Genomic DNA, 24,377 nt, shown 5'->3' on the forward strand with positions numbered 1-24,377 from the left:
TAGTACTACAGGAACCATGAGTTGCCAGAGCTCTCTTCAACTCAAATGGTTTAAGGATTGTCTCCAAAATCTCTAGGAAGACAATTAGTATCCCGGTTATACAATCTATTTTTAAAGTCTGGCTACAACAACTATCATTCTTTTTTTTTTTTTTAAGATGTTATTTATTTGACACAGAGAGAGAAAGAGAGAGAACACGAGCAGGGGGAGCAGCAGGCAGAGGGAGAAGCAGGCCTCCCGCCGAGCAAGGAGCCAGATGCGGGGCTCGATCCCAGGACCCTGGGATCATGACCCGAGCCGAAGGCAGACGCTTAACTTACTGAGCTACCCAGGTGTCCCACATCTATCATTCTTTTAAATGTTAAAATCTCGCGGCTGAGCAAAATGAGACTGAAGCAGTCATTTATCTTCCCGATGAAATTCTGTCAATTCCCTGCTGCCATACCTGTTGGCTGGCTAGCCAGATGAAAACATGGAAGGAGAACATTTTTTAAAAAATGGTCTGGGGGCACCTGGGTGGCAGTCAGTTAATCATCCGACTCTTGATTGCGGCTCAGGTCATGATCTTGAGGCGGTGAGACTGAGCCCTGTGTTGGGCTCTGGGCTCAGCGTGGAGTCTACTTGAGACTCTCTCTCCTTTGCCCCTCCCCTGCACTCTCCCTCTCCCTCTCTCTCGAATAAATAAATAAATCCTTAGAAAAACAAATGGTCTGTATCTAACTTGATGCCAGGCCACTCTTCCTTCCACACACTCCACACTGCAGCTGCAATGGGCTTCCTGCCACAGTCCCTGAACATGCCATAACCTGTATGTCTTTGCAAAGACCCCCTCCTCCCTTCCCACCCCCCCACCCCCCCACACACACTGTAAGAACTAGTTCTCCCCTAGGAAACCTTGGCAGACTCCCTCTGACACTTAGTCGGTCTTTCTCTGCTTTCAGAGAACATTCAGCACCTCATTATCACACAGCAGCCTATCATTTGCTTTCTAGCTTCTCTAACGGACTCTTTGTAGTCTTCACCCATCTCCTTCTAGTCTATATTTCTCGTGGTGCTTCCAAAGACCAACAGTGTATGGTACAATCAGCACTCAACAACTCTTTGTTAAATTAAGCTCTCAAAACACTATGCCAGGATTCCCCAAGGATGACAACCCAAAATAGAAGACCACTCTACCTCAGTGACATCCACCATTATGCAAAAATTCACTGGTCTCTTAAGCCCAGGCCCAAATAATATATTCATTTAAACTGAACACACACTTGGAACAATTGCTCACTTCTACCTCAGCAGTTTGCAGACTACTCCCTCCTTATTCTACCAAGCTCCTTGTGCTTTGCTATATCTAGAAATCTCTCCATGCTGGACACCAAAGCTTGTATTCATTACATGTATAACTGTTACCTGATCTTTCCAAGTTCAATCAGCTGCTCTTCCTGATGCTGTTTCCTTCCTTTTTTTCCCCAAGTTCCAGTAGCCGTTTTGTCCAAACTATACAAAAGCTATATATATAAAAAATAGCCTTCCTCAAACTTCTAAGTGTTACCTTTATAGGAGAAAACTGGAAAACAAATCCAGTAGAAGTCAATCTTCTATTGAAAAAGACAATGTGGCTACAAAATAACTTAAACCCAAGAAAGCTACTTACTAGTCACCCCTTCAGAAGGACTACGCTTATCCCATCTTCCCCACTACAGTTTCAAAGCCGGTCCTGAAAACTCAGGTAGAACATCCCCTATACCTGCACAGGCTGGTTCTCCGATTAGAAAGCTCCCTGAGGGCAGGGACTGGGACCACAGCACCCCTAGAACCCGGTGTGCGGCTGACATACAAGGGACCCCAAATAATACCCGGTGAATGAACGAACATGGGATGCATCAAAAAAACCCCGCAAAGTCAGAGGCTTATCAAGGTGCACTCTGCTAGTGTGAGAGAGTACAAAAAGCCTTGAAGCTTAGAAGACCAGGAGACAATGGCGACTACAAGATACACGGCTTTACTCCCAGATTCTGCCCATGCTGGGTTTACAACCCCAAGTGCAACCCCTCACTCCAGCAGATAAAGCAAGGGACCCCACACTCTGCCAAGAGATGGAAAAGAAGGAACAGAACAGAGTAAGTAAGGTTCCGGAGTCTCAGTGAGAAAGTGAGGAAGAACCAAGAGCGGGGAAGAGAAGTGGAAGTAGGGCATGTGGGTAACTGCAGTAGGGGCTACTCCTTATTGAAACGTGTCAGGTGCCAGGCGCTGTGCTCAGCACTTTACAGGCACTGACCCCTTTGATCCTCCCACCAACACAGAGGTAGAAACCGTTGTCACCTCCTTTTGCCGATGATGAAACCGCAGCGTAGCGAGGTGGTATCACTTGCCCCGAGCACACAGCTAGGAAGGGGCAAGTGCTGTGACCCGAATCTGGGTCTGACTCCAGGGTCCTCCGCTAGTACCTATTCTGCCTCCCAGGTCCTAACGCAGCACTGAGGAAGAAGTCCTTCATTTATCCATTTAACGAACACCTCCTGAGCACCTACTGGGTACGCGCCAAGGTCTGTGCCAGCAGCGCCGGTGCGCGGAGGAAGGGACCGGACTGGCAGGGTCGGGGGACGGAACGCAAAGTCAATCACGAGACGCCGGCGCTTGGAGCCGCGGGCCGGCAGGCAGGGGGCCGAGGGATGAGGGATGACGGCCGAGGGATGAGAGACGAGGGTGCGGCAGAGGGGAGGGAACGCGCCGCGTGGGAGGAGCGAGGGCCGGGGGAGGGTGTCGGCGGGCCAGCGGGGCCGAGGACGCGTGGGCGACCCCCGCCGCCGTCGGCGGACCGCTGGCTTCTGCCAGGCGCCTCAAGGGCTGTGGCATTCGGGCTCGGCCACCCGGCGCGGGCGACGCGGGGGGCTGGGAACGGGGGCGAGACGGACTGTGCGACCCTGAGGCGCCGAGGTCAGGGCAGGGCGGCCTGGGGGAGATGTGAGCGGCGGCGGGAAGGCCGAGAAGGGGGCGCGGGCCGGACGGCGGGGGCAGCGGGGCCGACAGCGGCATCGCCGGACTCACCTCCCGCGGCGGCCCCTCCGCACTCGTCGGCCCGGCCCGGCCGGAGGAGGTGGGGACGGACTCCGGGCCGCGGGGGCTGCCGGGAGCCCGTTCCCTGGGCAACCGGGCCGACACCGCTGAGCGACGGCCAGGGGCTAGAGCGGCAGAGCCGCAAGTGGCGGCTGGCCAGCTGAGCGGCGCGGAAGAGACGCCAGCACGCTTCCGGCGGGCGTGGGCGGGGCTTCGGGCTCCTTCCCGGGATATCTGCGGACGCATGGCAGGTGCGTGCGACGGGTCGGATCCCCGGGGCGGGGAGGGGGCGAGAGGCCCGGCTTGGCCTGCGCGTTGGGCCGGAGGCCGGGAGCGTCCCGGCGTGAATGGGGGTCCCTGCCTTGGCCCAGCCCAGCCCGCGGGCCTCGCGCATGCTCGGCGGTCGGCCCGGGATCCCGTCAGTCTGGCCGAGCCTCGGTTTTTTTCACGCGTAGAACTACTTGTAGGGAGAGGAGTGTCAGCAGATCCGGACCCCCAAGTTGTAATGGTCACTGTAAACTAGGATTAGCGGAGTATATGGGGTGCCAAGCCTTGCATGCCCAGCTCCTCCCAAAACCTTTCCCTGAATTTCCCTCAGGATTACCCGCACAGAGCTTTTTGCTGGTAATAAAAGCTGTCACTCAGCCAGTGCTCACTGTGTGCCAAGTAGTGTCCCAAGTGCTTTAGGTGGGTCAGCTCGTTTGAGCCTCACAGGGATCCCATGTAGTAACGTGCACAGATTGGGAGCCGCGGCTCCGAAGGCGTAAGGGGGGTAGCCACTATGCCTAACCTCACTCAGCTCTGTGCTGTGACCCTGGCTACTGGTCTCTTTCCCCACTGGCCTGAGTTTCTTGAAGTTAGAGAGCCCCTGTGTTTTTGGTTCCTAAATATGTGCTGGGTATGGAACAGACAGAGAATGAATCAGATGGGGTCTTCACCCTCAAGGAGCCCCTACTGGAGGAGAGAAAGCCTTAGAAGATGATAGTGCAGGTAATAAGGACGATTTCTCCATTTAACACGTTTTATTCAACACCTACTGTGTGCTGAGGTTAGGAGAGGGAACAAGACATAGTCACTGCTCCGGTGGACTTACAGTCCAGCAGGGAATATAGACATTACACAAGCAAATATACCGTGCTGGTGAGTGTCAGCGATAGCTGAAGAAGAGGTTGTTTCAGATATCCAGTGCAATGAGTTCTAACCCAACCTGGGAGATCCAGGAAGATTTCCTTGTGGAAGGAGTGACTTTCTGAAAACCTAAATCAGATCATGTCACTTTCTTGCTCAGAGCTTCTTGCTTCCTTTCCACTGACTTGGAATAAATCTAAACTATCTTGGTCTGTAAGGTTCTAGTTGCTTGACTGCCCCCTCACCTAGCCCCCCTCCCCACCATTCTCTTCTAGGTGATGTGGGGTCATCGATCGCAAAGGTTAAGAAAGAATTTTTGGAATGTTGCATGGTGCAACTTAGTAAGTTTATTTGAGTAGCATGGGGACAGGACCTGTGGGCAGAAAGGGCTGCATTTTTGCTGTATGAAGCTGGTGGTTATATGCTTACTGGTCAAGAGGGAGGAGACATGCAGGGAGTATTATCATAAATGTTTCTCTGAATTTCTACTCATAAAACTATTTTCGCAAGATTCCTCTGGTGCTTATCATTCAGTTCAGTATTAACTATCGGTGAGATTTACAGGCAGTCATGAGACCCTTTAAGAATGTAGCAGCCAGCACATACTTGATCCTTGTTGGAACTATGTAGGCTAAAGGTCAGTCTTCCGGGCTAAAGGTGAACATTTTACTCATTCTGTCCGTCATCATAGACGTACTGGTCTTGCTTAGTTTTTCAGACTCACCAAGCTCATTCTCACATTAGGACCCATACTGCTGACCTCTCATCATTCAGGTTCTGGCCTAAATGACATCTCTTCAGGGGTTCACTCTAACCCAAGACCCCATTTTCTTTTCTACATGGCACTTAACCATGATCTAAATTGATCATGGTCATCTGGTTGTCTATTATCCACTTCCTCTTTGGAAAGTAAATTCCATGAAAATGGTCCTGGTATGTCTCATTCAGTCACTTGATCCCCCATGCCTGGCATATTGTTGGTGAGTTGTATAAGTAAAGAATAAAGGGATATTTAAATAAGCAGAGCCTTAAAGGATACTAGGAGTTAGCCCAGTGAGTGGGGACATACATGGACAGGAGAAATATTCTAGATCAAATAGCCCTAAGGCATAGAGAGCAAGCTGGGAGAAGCTGGAGAAGTGGTAAACAGGACTTACATAACAGGCTGTGATTGTGGTTTATAATAAGAAGTAAATATTAGGTCTTTGTCCTGTTCTTGGCAGAGAGGTAAAACCCTTGGTGTTTCTGAAGTGTGAGAGTGAGCAAGGTGTCTTTTGTTAGGTCGATGAAGTAACTTTTGGGAAGCCCCTAGGTAACCTTTGGATGGGGCCTGGTTCCCACATGCACACACACCAATCGTGTGACTGAAGGCTTGGAACTTTCAGTCCCACCCACCTTCCCCGTGTCCCCAGGGCAGAGGGGCTGGAGGTTGAATCAATGGGCAGTGCCCAGTGAATTAATCAACCAAGCTGTGTAATGAAGTCTCCATAAAAGCCCACAATGATGGGATTTGGGGAGCTCCAGGTTGGTGAACACATGGAGATTTGAGGAGAGTGGTGTGCTCCGAGAGCACGGAGACTCCATACCCCTTTCCACATACCTTGCTCTATGCGTCTCTTCCATCTGGCTGTTTCTGATAGAAGAAATATATATATATATATATATGATTTTATATATATATTTGCTCTCCAACTAAGGCCATAAATTTGTTAAATTTAAACAGCAAATTTGGGACAGGCAAGCTATGGTGAACTCTGGCAAGTTGGAAGGGACAAAGGGAAGGTCAGCTTTCCTTAGGTTTTAGGAGGAAACTGGGGAGAGTTGTAAACAAAAGTGTACTGGAGAAGAACAAGAGTTCAAGGTTGTAGTGGTTTTTGCACAGTGGTTTCTCCATTGGGTATAGGAGGTGGTTAGCGCATTATTGCTGGGGCTCTTCCTTCCTTTTCTTAAAAGCAGGAGATAAAATTCCTATGTGAAGTATGTCCTCCCTTGTTGAGACCATTCTTACCTTCTTTACTGCTGCTGGTTGTGCAGGCTACAACAAGTGGTGCGCGTGTGAGCAGCCCCCTCTCCAGGGCTTCCTGACTCTATTTTTAAATGAGGTTTCTTTTATTTTCACATTTCCTCCTTGTGATCAAGGTCTTTGCTCAAAAACATCACTTTATCAAGAGTCAGGTTTTCTGCATTTAGTGGCTTTGTCCACTTTCCCGGTTGTCCCGTCCTGTGTCACAGGGAAAGTGCGTAACGACTGGAAACCATTGAGGCCACGTGTGAATGACAAGAAAGGGTAGGAAGGAGACCTCAGCACTTAGCATCTAAAATCTCTGTCTTGGGGCGCCTGGGTGGCTCAGTCAGTAAAGCGTCTGCCTTTGGCTTAGGTCATGATCTCAGGGTCCTGGGGTCGAGTTGCGCATCGGGCTCCTTGCTCAGCGGGGAGCCTGCTTCCTCTCCCTCTGCTGCTCCCCCTGCTTGTGCTCTCTCCTCTCTCTCTCTCTCTCTCTCTCAAATAAATAAATAAATAAAATCTTTTTTTAAAAAAAAGGCAGAATTAAAAATAGTATGACAAATCCAGTATGACGGTTCTAAAGCAGGAGCTCAAACCTGAAGGTAACCAGCGAAATAGATCAAAAGACTAGGGGTCATTAGGTGAAATTCGTTGTCATCTGTGCTCTTGTTCCCTGATCTTGTGTAAGTGGGTTTCTGTTTTCTCCAGAGGTATTTATCCAGGTGCAACAGGTGGTATTTGCTACCGCACAAATGCCTCCTTGTCCAGCAAGTAGATTGTCCAAAATTCTTTTATTTATTTATTTATTTTTTAGATTGTATTTATTTATTTGAGAGAGAGAGCAGAGCAGGAGGGAGGGGCAGAGAGAGAAGCAGGATCCCTGCTGAGCAGGGAGGCTGACAGGACGTGGCGCTTGATCCCAGGACCCTGAGATCATGAGCTGAGCAGAAGGCAGACACTTAACCGACTGAGGCACCCAGGTTCCCCTGTCCAAAACTCCTTTAGCCAACAAGTCACGTGGTCATTGTTGGGCTGTCTTGCTTTGGCTGTGGAGTCAGCTACCTCTCCTAATGTTAGGGAGAGATTTCTGATCATGTGATCATTGGCACTTACTCCGACCCGAGGGGAAAAGCCTCCCTACAGAGGTAAACCAGGAGTCATATATGCCCCCTGAAGTTCCTGGTTAAGAGAGCCATGGAGGCCTAATGGGGCAGGTTGGCGGAGGCCTCTGGTTTGTGATGAAAGTTAACAATAAACAATAAAATTGACTTCCAAGCTGCCAACTGTCTAAGCATTCCTATGCCCATGGGAAATGCTGTCCCCTTTAAACAAAAATGAAACCAGGTGGTGCACAGGGGACTCCAGCTAAGGTCTGGTTATTGATAGATTTATTAGCTGGAATTTCCTGACTGGCCTTTTCAAGCCAGGGATTGGAGGAGTTGGGATGACATTCTGTGAGAGGCCATTCCTTCATTAAAGGGTCTTTTCTAGAAACTGCAAAGAGGCATAAACTTGTTTGTATTTGCCTTGGGTGCAGGGAGACAGATCGCACTTACATAAGGAAAAGAATGTGGGACTGTACAATGGCAAAGATGGAGGGATTTAACTGAGCTAGCATGGTTACAACTGGGGAAAGGCTGAAACAAGTATGGGAACGCCCAGTCGTAATAGCCCAACTGGATAGGTAACATCTATAGTCTTGCAGGTGTAATCTACAGCGGCATTTGGGACTACAAAGAAATTGGTTATAGGCAAGACCAAGGGGTCTCTGACATTGTGAACAGATCAGAGCTTCTGGTGACAGGTCCAATAGTCAGAAAGCTTTCCTCCTTTTGTGGGGGATTGGGAATTGCAATTGGGGCACTGTCTTTCCAAGAGGGGGTGAGGGTCATCTGGGTGGCTCAGTCAGTTGGGCATCCAACTCTTGGTTTCAGCTCAGGTCATGCTCTCCAGGTCATGAGATTGAACCCTGCAGGAGTCCAGTCCTGCCAGAGACTCTTACTTCGCCCTCTCTTTCTTCTTCTTCTTCTTTTTCTTTTTCTTCTTCTTCTTCTTCTTCTTCTTCTTCTTCTTCTTCTTCTTCTTCTTCTTCTTCTTCTTCTTCTTCTTCTTCTTCTTCTCCTTCTTCTTCTTCTCCTTCTTCTTCTGCTTCTTCTTCTTCTTTTTAGAGAGAGAGAATGCGTGCACGTGTGCATACAAGCTGTGGGGGAGGGAGGAGAGAATCTCAAGCAGGCTCCACACCCAACATGGAGCCCAACTCAGGCCCCTTCATGCTCTCTCTCTCTAATAATAATAATAATAATCATAATAGCCAGAGCAGCTGATAGGAGTACAGCACCTAATAAATTTTGGACATAAGACCCATTTAAAATTTTCTCCCTGCTAAAAGTAGGAAGCCACATTGTTTCCATCACTACAAAATTGTGAGCCACTCCTAAGGCATATCTGCTGTCAGCGTAAATGTTGACAGTTATCCCCTTGGCGAACATGCCGCCACATGAGGGTGTACAGCTCAGTTTGTTGGGGTGAAGTAGCCAAAGGTATAGGTCTCACTCAGTTACTTCAGAGGGAGTTGCAAGTGCATATCCAGCACAACATTTGCCATTTCTCCCTCTCAAATAAAAACCATCAGGGAACCATGAGAAGTCAGCATCATCCAAAGGATGTAAGTCATCATGGGAGGGAGTCAGGAGGTGATCTGTCAGTTAGGCATGAACAGGGAGGTGACTGCAGCGAGAAGGAGCTCTGGGAGGGCTGGTTAGAAAGAGGACTTCGTAGGAGAGACGACTGGCCGGAGGGTGGTGGGTGTTCAGGAGGGCTTCTACCGCATGGGGCCGGAGATGGCTACAGGGACCCCGGGACCATCTCCTCTGCTGCCCTTAGCCAAAAGGGCGGTGGGTGTTCAGGAGGGCTTCTACCGCGTGGGGCCGGAGATGGCTACAGGGACCCCGGGACCATCTCCTCTGCTGCCCTTAGCCAAAAGGGCGGTGGCAAGAATGGCTCTGAGGCAAGGTGCCTGGTGCCACACGGCCTGTTGTTGGCTGTAATGCCCTGTAGGGTCGATGGTGATCCCTGTGTGTGGGGTGAGTAACCCCAGGAAGTTCCCTTCCTTTTCATATATAAAAGGGAAGTTGATCATTGGGATGGCCAAGGGCAGGGGGATTTATTAAGCTTTCTTTTTTTTTAATTTGATTTATTTATTTGAGAGAGAGAGGGTGAGTAAGCACGAGAGAGAGAGAGAGAGAGCGAGAGCGCGCGCACCAGCGGGAGGAGGGTAGAGAAAGAGAGAGAAGCAGGCCCCTTGCTGAGCAGGGAGCCCGATGCGGGGCTCCATCCCAGGACCCTGAGATCATGACCTGAGCGGAAGGCCGACGCTTAACCAACTGAGCCACCCAGGTGTCCCTCATCTGGTCCTTTTAATTAGAAGATCCACCCAATAATGAGCTGGAAGATCTGCCCAGTAATGAACACAGAGTTCAAGGCTATCCAAGTAGATTCAGTGTTTAAAGGAAGACCAGAATTTTCTTTAAAAACAATTTGGAGAGGCACCTGGGTGGCTCAGTTGGTTAAGCATCCAACATGATCTCAGGGTCATGAGATCAAGCCCTGCATCGGGTTCATGCTAAGGTGGAGCCTGCTTAAGATTCTCTCTCTCTAAAAAAATAAAAACAAAAACAAAAAAATCCCCACAGTAACTTGGAGCCAACTATAATAAGCATGCATGGGTTTGTTGGGTTTCTGGGTACAAGCCTGATTCATAGTGTGTTCAGCAGGTTGTGGGAAAGCCCTAGGAATTGTCTGGTAAAGTCATTTAGTGCCTGCAGGAGCTTGGCAGGGGATAGTACCCCATCTGTGGTTCTAGAGATCCCTCCATGTAGCCGGCGCACAAGGGTGCACAAGCACCTGGCTCCGGGGTCCCAAACACACCAGGCTCGGCCACTCGTCACAGAGAAAATCCACAGGCAGAGAGGTGAGTGGTGGGGACACAAGAAAGGAGTTTATTTCAGCGAGGCCGACACTGGGAGGACCACGGACTAGCGTCTCAAAGACCGTCTCCCAAGTGCTGAAGATCCTTCCAGGTTTATGTAAGGAGGATGTTGGGCAAAGGTGGGTGGGTATGTGCAGGGGCAGCGAAGGTCCAGTCTCATTGTCCTGGGCTCGGTCCTGAGGGGTCTTGCTGGCTCGGGGCAGTCCTTGTTGCTTGGGGTTGGGGGGGTGGTTTTGGTTCCCCTCACGGGAGGCTTTGCCAGTTGGCTCTTTTTTTATGTGAAGAGATAAGCTGAAAAGAAGAACTTAGTCATGTAGGAAGTACTGACTGAGGTCAGAATGGAGGCCCTTGACGTCCTCTCTCACCAGGATTATCTGAGCGGCAGAGTTCATCCAGTGCTTGGACTGGCCCTGGACAGCAAGCATATGTAATAGCGGATGTGAATCTGAGAAACCCAGTTGATAAGTTTGAATCACCATCTTAAATTACTCAGCAAATCTATGAGGATCTATGAGGATCCTCAGCAAATCTGAGAGCCCCAAATCTCACTTTGGGAAGGTCTTTGACTATAGCTCCTAATTCACCCTTAGTCCAGGGCACATGACAAATTAGGGGTTTGGTATTTGGATCCTCGGAGGGTCTGACTTTAATGGGGCAGGTTTTAATGGGTTTGGGAGAGGAAGGGAAGGATGTCCAGAGAGAGGATTGAATGAGGAAGTGCAGGGTATAAAGGGGGTGGGGTCCGTGCGGGAGGGAAAGGGGAAGGTGGCTGCCTGCTTTGTGTGCTTTGCGTAAGATGGCTGTTGGGCACATCCTGCGACCAAGAAGACAGGAGGGGAGCAAGAGGCCTCAGAAGATTTGTGTCTTCCTTTGATTGTTGCTCCGTTAATTTGAAATCAGTATTTTATAAAGAGGCTACTTGAGAGTCCTGAATCTGTTTAGAAGCCTCCAGGTACCTATTAAATTGGGCATCCCACGGAGTCTGTTTTAGAGTCAGAGCTTTCTAATTAGGTTCTGAGAAAAGTTTTTTGGGGGGGGGGTCAAGACTTTCCCATAATGGGCATTGAAATTTTAATTCATCTTTGGTTAAGTTGGTCCATTTAGTCAAAATGCATTCCCACTAACAGTTCGTGAGGGTTCGTTTTTCTCCACATCCTTATCAACACCTGTTATTTCTTTTCTCTTTTTTTAATTTTTATTTCTTTATTTGAGAGAGAGAAAGAGAGCAGCACGAGCAGGGGGAGGGGCAGAGGCAGAGGGAGAAGCAGGCTTCCCACTGAGCAGGGAGCCCGATGTGGGGCTCGATCCCAGGACCCTGGGATCACGACCTGAGCCGAAGGCAGCTGCTTCACTGACTGAGCCACCCAGGCGCCCCAGGACCATAGCTTTTAAACATAAAACCGGATGGGGTCCCAGAAGGAGGACCCTCCTGAGAGAGTGTAGAGAGTCAAAATCCCATTACTCAAAATCTGAGGTTTGGAAAATAAGTGAATACTTTAAACAGATCCTGAATAAAGTCGGGTGCTCCACCAAAGGGAGGGTTCGAAATCTGAGAGACTCTCCAAAGGGGTGAGGACGAAGGCTCTACATAGACGCCTTGCTCAGGCCTGAGGGTCGTCATCCCTGGGGTCCCCTCCTTCGGGTCCCACTCTGACCACCAAGTAATGTAAACTTTAAACAGAGCAAAGAGGGGCGCCCGGGTGGCTCAGTCTGCTAAGCGTCTGCCTTCGGCTCAGGTCAGGATCCCGGGGTCCTGGGATCAAGCCCCGCATCGGGCTCCCTGCTCCGCGGGAAGCCTGCTTCTCCCTCTGCCTCTGCTGCTCCCCTTGCTTGTGCTCTCTCTCTCTCTCTGTCAAATAAATAAATAAAACCTTAAAAAAAAAAAAGGAAAAATAAACAGATGGCCTTGAATAATACTATGGACTAATTGGACCTAATAGACATACAGAAAACTCCATCCAGAAACAGCAGTTACACCTTCTTTTCAAGGGGATATGAAACATATTCCATGATAGATCACAAAACAAGGCCACAAAACAAGTCTTAAGAAACTTAAGGGGAGGGGCGCCTGGGTGGCTCAGTCGTTAAGCGTCTGCCTTCGGCTCAGGTCGTGATCCCAGGGTCCTGGGATCGAGCCCCGCGTCGGGCTCCCTGCTCCGCGGGAAGCCTGCTTCCCCCTCTCCCACTCCCCCTGCTTGTGTTCCTTCTCTCGCTGTGTCTCTCTCTGTCAAAATAAATAAATAAAATCTTTAAAAAAAAAAAAGAAACTTAAGGGGGCACCTGGGTGGCTCAGTTGGTTAAACACCTGCCTTTGGCTCAGGTCGTGATCTCAGGGTCCTGGGATCGAGCCCCGCATCAGGCTCCTTGCTTGGCAGGGAGCCCGCTTCCTCTCCCTCTGCCACTCCCCCTGCTTGTGCTCTCTTGCTTGCTTGCTCTCTCTCAAATAAATAAATAAAATCTTAAAAAAAAAATAAACAGAGCAAAGAACATTTCTAAGTCAAAAAATGAGTTTATTCAGGAATCGCAAAGGAATTGCAATTCTGGACAATTCGCTATGACAAATCGTAGGCAAGTCGGAAGAGACAAAGGGAAGGTCAGCTTTAATTAGGTTTTAGGGGGAAGTGGGGAGGTGTTGAACACATATTCTGTGGAGAAGAACAAGAGTTTGAGGTTGTAGTGGTTTCTCATCAGCTGTAAGTGGTGGTTGATGCCTTGTTGCTGGAACAGGGAGGGATCTTCTTTTTCTTAAAAGCAGTAAATGAAATTCCTATGTGAAAAATGTCCTCCCTTGTAATAATTCTTATCTTCGTCCTTCCTGCTGGTTGTGCAGGCTACAAGTCATGTGTGTGTGTGTGAGAGCTGCCCTCGCATGGCTTCCCAACTCCATTTTAAATGAGGTTCTTTTTATTTATTTTCACAAATTTGTAATCATTGTGTTTCTTTTACTGCCCATCAGCAAACCCTCTTGGGAGCACAACGCCCAGAAAACCTGTCTTATCTGTCAGTGCAAGAAAAATTAAGGACAATGCAGCTGATTGGCATAATTTAATCTTGAAATGGGAAGCCCTCAACGACACAGGTTTTGCTACTGCAAATAATATTGCCAACCTGAAAACCAGGTTATGGTAAGTATGTAGAGTTCCTCGTGCTCTGAGCCCCGCACCCGTAGTGATCGGGCACAAGTCTCCCGGGAGTCTTTTAGGGTGGGAATGGTAGTCTTTAGCAACATTGTATTAAGAAGAAGAGCAAGTGGTAAAATGATGTATGCAAGTATAAACTGTATATGTATGTCCATTTTAAATACAAAATTATGCTACCTGTCATTCATTGTTATGGCTGTATATAAAATTCTGAAAATGAGGGCGCCTGGGTGGCTCAGATGGTTAAGTGTCTGCCTTCGGCTCAGGTCATGATCCCAGGGTCCTGGGATCGAGTCCCGCATCGGGCTCCCTGCTCCGCGGGAGCCTGCTTCTCCCTCTGCTTCTCTCTCTCTCTCCCTCTGTCTGTCATGAATAAATAAATAAAATCTTTAAAAAAATAAAATAAAATAAAATTCTGAAAATGAATTGGAAGGACGCGGGCCCAGTCGTGAAGCTCACACCTTTAGGATGGGTGAGTGTTGGGTGGGAGATCAGCAGGATTTTGATTTCACAACATTGTGCTTTGTTTCTGTGATGTTGTGATTGATAGTAAGGACTATCTCTTTGGTCTCCCTCCCTGTTCCTGGCCTACAGCTCCTAAAACCCCTCTGACTTCCCAATGGATAAGAGCAATAGGAGCATCCTCTGTTCTAATATTTGGTCTTTTGTCCCCCAGAATGATCCAGGTGAAAGGAGTGTCCTGTTATTCATAACATGTCCCTTCCAGCCACCCCTGAGTTCATGCTAAGGAGGTGACTTCTGGAAGGCCCCGGTGGGAACCAAGCAGGGCATTAGAGAGCGTGAACTTTCAGCTCTACCCCCTCACCCACCTCTCAGGCAGGGGGAGAGGGGCTGGAGGTTGAATGATACACCAGTGGCCAATGATTTAATCAATCGTGCCTACACAATGAAGCCTCCATAGAAACCCAAAAAGTTGGAGTTTAGAGAGATTCTGGTTTGGTGAACAATAACACCTCTCCATGCTGGAAGGGTGGCCCCCAAACTCCACAGGGACCCAAGCCCCTGTGGTCAAGACCCTTCCAGAGCTTGCTCTATGTACCTCTTTTGGCTGTTCTTTCATATCCTTTAATATCCTTTTTAATAAACCGGCAATCTAGTAAGTAAACCATTTTCCTGAGTTCTGTGAGCTGCTGCAGCAAATCCTTCAAATCCAAGGGGGTGGCTCGTGGGAACCTCTTATGCATAGCCCGTTGGTCAGAAGCACAGCTAACACCCTGGGCTTGCAGTTAGTGCCTGGAGTTGAGCGGGGCCAGTCTTGTGGGGCCAAGCATTGACCTGTGGGATCGGAGTCTGTCTCCAATAGGTAGTGTCTGCCTACCTCCCATAGGTAGTCTCTCCAGTAGGTAGAGTTAACTGTGAGAACGGCCGCAGGCTGTGAGAATTGCTTGGTGTGGAGAAACCCCCTCCCCACCTGTGGTGACCGGGTGACCATCCGGTGGAGGATGGAGAGTAGAGGAGACATAGGAGGGTATTTTTCCTCAGCAGTTTCTTTTTTTTAAGATGTTTTATTTATTTATTTATTTATTTATTTGAGAGAGCGAGAGAGAGCGCACAAGCTGGGGAAGGGGCAGAGGCAGAGGGAGAAGCAGACTCCCCCGATGAGCAGGGAGCCGGATGCGTGTTGGGTGGGAGTCCCGATGCGGGACTCGATCCCGGGACCCTGGGATCATGACCTGAGCAGAAGGCAGACGCTTATTGACTGAGCCACCCAGGTGCTCCCCATCCCCCTTAGCAATTTCTTTAAAAAAGACAAAGGAGTCCTCAGAAAACCTGTTAGCAGTTGCCAATTCTGATTGGAAGGTTTGCTTCATTATTCTTTGCACTTTCCTGCGTGTATAGTTTCTTATTTCTCAGTCATAATTCTATGTTCCTCTGTCATTGTCTGCAAGCCAGAGTCGAGCGTCTCCACTGCTGTCCCCTGGCTCGGGCCCGTTTCCGGCACACGTCTCCCGCCGCTGGCCCTCTGCTGCCTCTTCCTCCCGAGGCCCGCTCAGCAAGAGACAGTTCTTGGCCTGTCTGCAGAAGGAGCTCTCTGATACTGTCTCTTCTGTTTTTATGTTTAATTTTTCTCTGAAGCGTTGTGACCACGCTAGATTAATCTCATGCCCCACAGGCCACAGGCTTCGGTTTACCAGACCATTCCCGATGGTGAACTCTGGGGAAACGGTCCTGTCTCGTTCATCTTTGTACGCCCAGCACAGAGCCCTAGGCTAAGGACGCCACAGGGCTGCCTTCAGCCGACTCCCCCCAGTGCAGAGCTGGTGGGCTGTTCATCGTGCTGGTGAATAATAAGTAAGCATATGTTACAGCTCCATGAAATAACACCTGGGCCAAATGCCTGACACTGTTGTGTGGAGATGGCACTTTCTAGGGAGCGTATGTGGTACGCACTCTTCTCCATTTTGTCCAGGAGCGAAGATGGGACTGAGTTACAGAGCAGCCCGGCTTCCGGGGAAGATGTGCACAAGACGCTTCCGGAATACAGCAAGGAGCTAGAGACGCTGTGTGAGGAGCTGCAGACCACCTTCGATGCTTTGGTGAGATCCAGAGCCCCCGGCCACCTGTGCTCGCAGTCACCGAATCCTGGGGGTGTCCTTGGGACTTTCCCGGCACCTGGCAGGTGTCCACACTGTGGGAGACGCTTTCCCCCAGACACTTGCCTTTCCCTCCTCGGCCTCCTCCATTTGCCCCCTAAATCTCGATGCTCCCCAGGATGCTGTCCTAGACCTTTGTGCTTTCTGCCCCATGTGATGTCTGGGTCCATCTGACCCCCTTTGGAGGGCTCCACATGGTAAATATTTTGGGCTTTGTGGGCCCTACTGTGTCTCGTCACCACTCAGCTCCACCACATAGCGAGCCACAGATGGTACAGAAGCGAATGGTGGTGTAGCCGGCGCGTAGGGGTGCACGAGCACCTGGCTCCGGGGTCCCAAACACACCAGGCTCAACCACTCACTGCTGAGAAAATCCACGGCAGAGAGACGAGTGGTGGGGACACAAGAAAGGAGTTTATTTCAGTGAGGCCGATCAGTGAGGCTGACACCGGGAGGACCACGGACTAGTGTCTCAAAGACCGTCTCCCAAGTGCTGGAAAGACTTGCAGGTTTATGTAAGGAGAATGTGGGACAAAGGTCGGTGGGTACGTGCAGATGGGCGGTAAAAGGTCGATCATGGCCGTCACGGGGGAGTCACACGGGCTCTTGCTGGCTCTGGCCGTGTGGGCTATGTGAGATCTTTCTTCGTTTGTTTCCATGTTCGCGGCCGTGTCTCTGGCAGGTGAGGTCTGCACGCGGAGCTCCTGACCAGCAGGGACTGGGCACAGGCCAAATAAGCGATTGAAATTGGTAAAGTTCTCAGTTATGGAAAACTGCCCACTTGTTTTGTTTTCTTTTTCCCAAATTAACCCATTCTATCATGGCAAATATTTTTGTTTGGTGAGCCTGGGTGGCTCAGTCGGTTAAGCATCCAACTCTTGGTTTCGGCTCAGGTTGTGATCTCAGGGTTGTGGGATCGAGCCCCGTGTCCAGCTCCACACTCAGTACAGAGTCTGCTTGAGATTCTCTCTCTCCCCCTGCCCCTCCCCCCATGCGTACTCTCCCCCCTCCCTCTCTCAAATAAATAAATAAATCTTTTTTTTTAAAGATTTTATTTATTTATTTGACAGAGACACAGCGAGAGAGGGAACACAAGCAGGGGGGAGTGGGAGAGGGAGAAGCAGGCTTCCCGCCGAGCAGGGAGCCCGATGTGGGGCTCGATCCCAGGACCCTGGGATCATGACCTGAGCCGAAGGCAGACGCTTAACGACTGAGCCACCCAGGTGCCCCAATAAATAAATCTTTTAAAAATTTGTTTTTGTTTGAACAAAAAAATCAGGTGCACGTATTGTTCCTAAAAGAAAAGAAAGTGGGTGGCTGAATTCCAGTATTAAAATAATTTAAGCAGCCAAAAAGCTACACGTGGTGCTCAGTCCTCTGCACGCCAGCCCTGACTGCCTCTCTGCGTGTCGTTTTGATGAGCCACCGCCTCCCACCAGAGCCTCTTCATCTCTTGTTCCCTTCCAGGATAAAGCCTGTCACAGAATCTCAAAGCTGTGTTAGAACGAGAAACATTTTCAACACATACTAATGTGGCTTTTATAAAATGTAAAAAAAAAAAAAAAACTCTGAAAGGATTTTGTTTTTAAATGTCACTTGGCTCTTGTTAGATCACACGTTCTCATTTGTAACTGGGGAGGTAGGCCCATCAGGAAAAAGTTTCAGAGGAGTGGCCGATGGGGAAGAGGGTGTGTGCCTTTCGTTTCAGGCACGCCAGGAGTGATTGGCTTTGTTTGTCCTAGGTTCTCCCCATTCTTAAGTGGCAGGCTGGTACCCCGGACCCCTTCGTCAGCCCCACTGACCTGCACTGAGGAGGGGCAGCGTGGGAAGATGTTAGCAGGGAGAGTCAAGATGTTGGAAACCCAGCCGGCAGGCTCGATGAACTGGGCAGCAGCAGAGGAAAGGTGGGGTGCCTGCCCTTGGTCCCTCTGACCCGCAGCACAGGCCCAGGGTGAGGCAGGCCAGGGGAAGGTAGCCACTGGGTTGTAGGTGACCACCCGCTCATGGTCAGCCGAGTTCCCAAGATCTTCAGATAAGGCCTGGGCTGTGTCCATGGCAGCCAACAAAATGATGGGCCCAGCCATCAACACAGACAGAGACAGCGTGGATGCGTGTTTGGATGGGGACAGGCCTTGTCAAAGAGAAGTAATTGGGGGAACTGGAGTTTTAGCCCAGGAAAGGGGGAACCAGCAGACAGAACAGCCACCGTCGTAGCCAGAAGGGTGTCCCAAGAACAGGAAATGGTCCACTGGTTTTTTTGAGGCCTCTGAGGGGACAAGGGAGAGCCCAGGATTGGCAGAAGCTTTGGCTCCCACCAGAGAACAAGGTTGCAAGTCCCGTCCAGAGCTGGAAGGGGCTCCCACGGATCTGGTGTGTCCAGTGGTGGGAAATGTGCCCCCAAAGGGCTGGATGGTTACTCGGTGGGTTCATCACAAAGATCACGGAGGAGTTAACTCCTGGGTAGAACTACATCAGTGTACGTACATTTCATCCATTCTTAGGCCCACCTCACAATTTGTATTAATCCTGTCCTGTTTATTAATGTTTTTCTGTAATACAATTAAAATCACATCACACACGCACGCACGCGCATTAGCTGAATATTGCTTCCCAGCCAAAAGTCTTTGAGCCTGGGGCTGACTCCCTTTTTCCCAAGAAAGGAAGTTTTCTGTCTTTCAAAGGCCGCCACAGTCTCACAGACTTCCCTTGGTTTTTATAACAGTGACAGTTCTGAGGAGGATGGGCCAGGCATTTTGCAGCTGTCCCTCACTTGGGGTCTGTCTGATGACTTTCTCATGATTTGGCCGGGGTTGTGGGTTCTTCGGGGGAGACCTCAGAGACAAGGTCTCATCACATCCCGGCAAGGGCTCTGGGTGTTGACCTTGACCGCCTGGCTGAGGTGTTGTCAGGTTTCTCTGTAAAAGGAGCTCCCTTCCCGCTGTCCACACAGCCCACACTGAAGGAGTGGGAAGTTCTGTCCCACCTCCTGAGGGTGTAGCATGTACATAAATTATGTCTGTCTTCCCCCACCTGTGAATTACTGGACCATGCATTTCTAGCAGTGTGGACTCATGGCTATTTGTTTTCCACTTTGGGTTGTAATACAGTACTGCTTTGTTTTGTTCAAATTGTTCCTGCTTCGGCCATTATGAGTTCCGTTGGCTCCTATGTCCCTTTGACAGGTTTCCATCATTGTGAGTTTTTGGTTTGGGTTTTTTGGAACACTTCCTTACTTTCTAGCATTACAAGATGTTCGAGGCCCATCTTGTGTATTTCCTGCCTCGGTTCTAGGATCAGCCATTTCTCCAAGGAGCCCTGGTTCCTCTTATTGGAGGATGGTTTTAGAAACCAAGATCTGGGTGGCAGCCATCAGGCACTGAAATCCTCTGCTCCAGGGAATTTATTCTATTTTGAAGTGGTTTGGAAACAAGTTCTATGTTCAAAACCAAAAGTTGATGTGATAAGGCTTTTAGTATTATTTGTCCTGTTCTCCAGCTTTTGGAGAGAATGGTTTCCCAGACTTGGCTTTAAGTGTCTTTAATGAATTTGACCTTGGCAGGGGGCTTTGAGGCACCCCCTTCCCTAACGTGGATGAACGTTTTGCAGTTTGGTCTGTGGGAGGGGGTTGAGCTGGGAGTGTGCGCCTCGGTTCATGCCCTGCGGGCTTAGGGCTGCCCACCGTGCATAATCTGTGTCTCTGTTGATGACCAAGCTGCGCTTGGCACTGCAGGCCTGTGTCAGGCCTTCAGGATTTTCCTTGCTCTCCTGATCATTTATAAGCTTTTCTTTGAATTAGGTGGCAGGACGCGGAGGACAGAGGATGGCATGCCAAGGGATGTGGGGTCAGGAAGCATGGTGTGGGGTGCTGGCTTTGACCTTCCCTGGCTCAGCAGCCCTGAGAATTGTCCCAGCTGTAATACAGAAATGCTGAGTCCTACTTGTGTGGGGCCAAGTGAAAGATCGAACCTAAAAAGACTGGGGAAAGGAATGTAGTCCCTTAAAAATCAATGTTAGCCAAACTTAGTGCATACCACATCCGGCACAATTAGAGAGTGGCTGAAGGACCAAATGTAAGGAATTCAGATTTGACAATTTATAGATCTCTGGGTATTCACCCCTGTGCACATGGGGTTAAGTATACGTAGGGGTTAGAAATGTGGTCTTAGTGGGTCTGTGCTGCTCAAATCTGGAATCTTAGTTACTCGGCCCCTTTATGTAACAAACCCTTCTATAGCCCCAACTAGGTACTTCAGAAATACTCAGTCCTTTTGGCTGCCATGTTAGCACTTTTGTCAGAGCAGTCTGTGCTGGCTCATCTGTGCAGCGGCGACAGCGTCCGTGTGTCCCCTGCAGTGGCCGGGCTCCCCCGCAGAGCCCACCCTACCCTGAGGCATCCGTTCTCCCCACTTCCTGTGTGAAGTGTGAGGGACTGCCTTTCATGACTACCGTTTCACAGACCAGGAAACCGAGCCTCAAGGTTTCAGTAAACCCAGAGGCAGTTAGTAAAAGTCAGAAATGAACTCCTTTCATTCCATAAGAGCAGAGCCTGCCTTGTGATTCCTCCAGGTGTTTGGGGCTAAAAAAATTAGTGCCCTTGGAAATCTTAGGGAAGTGGGACTCAGCAAGCTTTGTCTTTCCAGCCCTGGAAATCCGGGGGTTATTTCTAAAGTAATCCAAATAAATGAGATCGTAGCCACTATCTGGCTCCATCTGCCTGGAAATGTGCTGCACGTGGAGTGAACAGTGTTGAGTTATTTGACTTTAGGTCTCAACAGATTTGTACCTCTTAGCTTTGAAAGCTTACAGTTACTGAATCTGAGACTGGAGTCAATTTCTTTCTTTTTTTTTTTTTTTTAAGATTTTTATTTATTTGACAGAGATAGAGACAGCGAGAGAGGGAACACAAGCAGGGGTAATAATGGGAGAGGGAGAAGCAGGCCCCCCGCCAAGCAGGGTGCCCGATGCGGGGCTCGATCCCAGGACCCTGGGACCATGACCTGAGCTGAAGGCAGACGCTTAACGACTGAGCCACCCAGGCGCCCCTGGAATCGATTTCAAATAAGGTTCTCCTATTCCCAATTAATACCTTTTCAGGCCAAAATACAGATGAAAATGGAAAAGCTGTCCTCGACCACCAAGGGGGTTTGTGAGCTGGAGAACTACCATTGTGGGGACGGGAGGCATCGGCCCCCCCTGTTTCACACGTGGCCCACAGCCCATTTCTGTAAGTAGTTCTCTCTGCATGGATTCTCAGGAGTAGAAATTATGAGAGTATTTGGGTACTTGAAGAACCTGACAGAGTTTGAAATTCAATTCAAGAGGATCTGTTGGAAGGGAAGGAGATTGGGGTTATCTTAAAATGGGCCTTTCTTCTTGGCTCTAATAATTAGCAAAGAATTAAATGTAATTAGAGACACATGAAGCAAGGTGCCCTTATTAACTCTTTAAAACCAAGTGGTTGGGGCACCCAGCTGGCTCAGTCCACAGAGCCTGTGACTTTCGATCTTGGGGTTGTGAGTTCAAGCCCCACGTTGGGAACAGAGATTACTTAATAAAAAAAAAAAAACCTTAAAAAAATGGGTAGAATGAATTCCACCTCCTCTGCAGAGGCAGAATTTTTTTTTTCCTTTTTCAGAAAGATAGGTTTTGGGGTACCTGGATGGCTCAGTCAGTTAGGCATCTGACTCTTGATTTCAGCTCAGGTCTCGATCTCAGGGTTGTGAGTTCAAGCCCAGTATTGGGGAAAAAAAGATAAACTGAAGTCAGTTTAGCCACCCCCTAGAAGAAGACTACTGGGAACATGGAATCCATTACTTAAGTTCTACAAGATCAGAATTACCTTTTTTTTTTTCTTTATTTTTTTAGAAAGCAGGCGTGCATGTGAGAGCAGGGGAAGGGGCAGAGGGAGAGAGAGAGGAACAAACTCCCTGCTGAGTCCAGAGCCTGACATGGGGCTCGATCCCACGACCCTGAGATTGTGACCTGAGCTGAAATCAAGAGTTGGATGCTTAACCGACTGAGGCCCCCAGGCGCCCTTCAGAGTTACCTTTAGCTTTGTTAGTTCAAAAGAAGGGCCTAGCTATTTGATGCCGATTTGAGACCTCACTTTAAATAAAGAAGAAAAGGGTAAAGCCATTCGATGTAATGTGTTATTGGAATATTGTCAGTTTGAGGTGAATCTGCTGTTTATAGTCGTCACAGGACTGAAGAGCAGAAAAGGCTGCTTATTAATTTCATGACACTTACCACGCTGACGAATCCTACTGATCTGCATGAGCCAGAGTGATACAGACCCACCTGGTCCTTCTTTATCTCCGTGCTATTGCTGAGTCTAGTTTTTTTTTTTTTTTTTACACATTTTATTTATTTATTTTACAAAAGACAGAGAGCACAAGCAGGGGAAGCGGCAGGCAGAGGGAGAAGCAGGCTCCCACTGAGCAAAGAGCCCGATGTGGGGCTCCATCCCAGGACCCTGGGATCATGACCTAAGCCAAAGGCAGATGCTTAACCGACTGAGCCACCCAGGCGCCCCTGAGTCTAGTTTTCAACGAGGAGCTTTTCAAAGTAGCGCCTCACACCCAGGCAGGAGCAGTTCTGTGAATTTGTGCTATTAAGGGGAGACGTTTGTTTCAGATGAGGTTTCCCGCAAGCTGTCTGACATGTACCAGAAGGAGCTTCTTCTGAAACGCACGGTCATTGAAGAGCTAGCGCACACCACAGACCACGACCTCACCCTGAGCTACTTGTCAATGTGGCTGCACCAACCCTACGTGGAGACCAACAGCAAGCTGCTTCTGGAAAGCATGCTGCTCGAAACAGGGCACCGGGCCCTGTGACCTCCCAGCACAGCCTCAGAGTCTGAGCCTCCAGGCTCCCGACCACTGGCTGCTTCTGTGGCGCCCATGGTGGACAGTCTTTCACGTACGACCCAGTGCTGTGGTGGGGCCACCCTCCGACCTTAGTGTCCGCCAGACTGGATCACTTCAGCGGCAACCTGTGGCCTCTCCAGACACCACGCTGCCACACAGCGTCATCTGCACCTATTGTGAACCTGTCACCCAAGGGGACTTCTACATGAAATAAAGGAGTTCCTCACCAGAATGATCAAGTGATCTCGTTTTTGTAAATCAGCTGTATTTATATGACATTTATGTAGAAAAGCCCTGGTTCAGTATTTTTACTTTATACCTAGTACTTAAATATTTTTTGCACGTTAGTTTTGTAATTACAACTAATGTTTAGGATACCATAGAGCTAACTGAGTAATAGGGAGCGGCTTCATGAAAACTCCATACAAATGTTGCCTGTATTTGCAGACTGAGGATATGACAGGCCTCGTGATTCTTCAGGCACAAGTCCTAGAGTCTGACAACATTTGCAGCCAAATCCTGGGGGCTCGATCCTACCATTTGCTTCCCAGAGACAAATGTAAGGAACTTCGTGCTACACGATGTGATACGTGACATGGGATGTAGGCTCCTCTGACTGAAGCTGCAGCGTCCCAGAAACAGGGAAAGAAGGAAAGTATTCCAATAAGACCGTACATGACAGGGATTTCGTTTGGGAGAAAGTGAGCCTACCTCGCTGTGCAAACTGACACCTCAAAAGCACTGAAAGGCAACATTTCTTTGTATCTCATCCCTCTGTCCCTGTGGACTCACTGATGTCTCACTACCGTAAAAGCTGCCCCTCAGACATCTCGTAGCCAGGAAGCCATGCAGTTAGCATGGGGCAGAAAGGGTGTTCTGCTCCAGGCTGCCCTGCCCAGCAGATTGTGGTCATGAGCCCCAGAGGCAGATAGGCCAGGGCCCCGAGGCCCACTGGCAGTTTTATGTTTCGGACATACTTAAAAAATAAATGCTCTTCAGGGCAGCCAGCTGGCTCAGTCTGTGGAGCATGCGACTCTTGCTCTCAGGGTTGTGAGTTCAGGCCCCACGTTGGGTATATTTAAAAAGGGGGGGGGCAGTGAAGGACTTAATACTGTGAGCAGGCCTTTCTAGGACATTCCATGGGTTCTTGATGCCTCATCCCCAGACACCCAAGTGGCCCAGGGGAACTAATGGAAAGGGCTGATATTGCAAAGGACAAACAGACACAAAAGAGCTAACTGACAAATTATCCGGTGGCATTGGTGCAGAGATCTCTCACGAAATGGAAGAGGCATCAAATCAAAGGATGACCCCTCTGGTGGTTGAATTTGCTGAATTCTGCCCTCACTACACAGCAGTGAAGTCTCCAGAGAGCTGACAGACTTCTAAAGCTAGGAGACTGTTCACACGGTTCAAACTCTGCCTCCAGGTATCTTGCCAAAATAGACAGCCAAGGAGTATGCAAAGGGCAAGTCCACAAAAACAGAACAGGATTGGGAAAGGGCTTCAGGATGAATTAACAATAAGTACATTTCATTAAAACTAAAAAAAGAAAAGAAAAACACTCTCCAGGAAACACAA

General features: G+C 49.3%; 2 protein-coding genes across 3 annotated transcripts in view; one reads left to right on the plus strand and one right to left on the minus strand.

Annotated features, from left to right (window-relative positions):
- TECPR2 (tectonin beta-propeller repeat containing 2) overlaps nt 1-3,213 on the minus strand; it is a 98,897-nt gene extending 95,684 nt beyond the window's left edge. Inside the window, exon 1 of one of the 2 annotated variants that reach the window (XM_028099891.2) lies at nt 3,043-3,213. The gene's annotated coding sequence lies outside the window, so the exon portion shown is untranslated. The remainder of the gene's footprint in view (nt 1-3,042) is intronic. The other variant, XM_088024440.1, reaches the window with a different exon arrangement.
- Nucleotides 3,197-23,028, plus strand: CINP (cyclin dependent kinase 2 interacting protein). Its single transcript, XM_028099895.2, has 5 exons — nt 3,197-3,302; nt 13,129-13,297; nt 15,744-15,870; nt 21,022-21,151; nt 22,561-23,028. The coding sequence occupies exons 1-5, from the start codon at nt 3,296-3,298 to the stop codon at nt 22,761-22,763; spliced, it is 636 nt and encodes a 211-aa protein (XP_027955696.1). The 5' UTR covers nt 3,197-3,295; the 3' UTR covers nt 22,764-23,028.
- Nucleotides 23,029-24,377: the final 1,349 nt, after the last annotated feature.

This window comes from Eumetopias jubatus, unplaced genomic scaffold (genome assembly GCF_037043125.1).
Source record: "Eumetopias jubatus isolate StellerSeaLion01/CBP00866 unplaced genomic scaffold, mEumJub1_p1.0 scaffold_7, whole genome shotgun sequence".
NCBI lineage: Eukaryota > Metazoa > Chordata > Mammalia > Carnivora > Otariidae > Eumetopias > Eumetopias jubatus.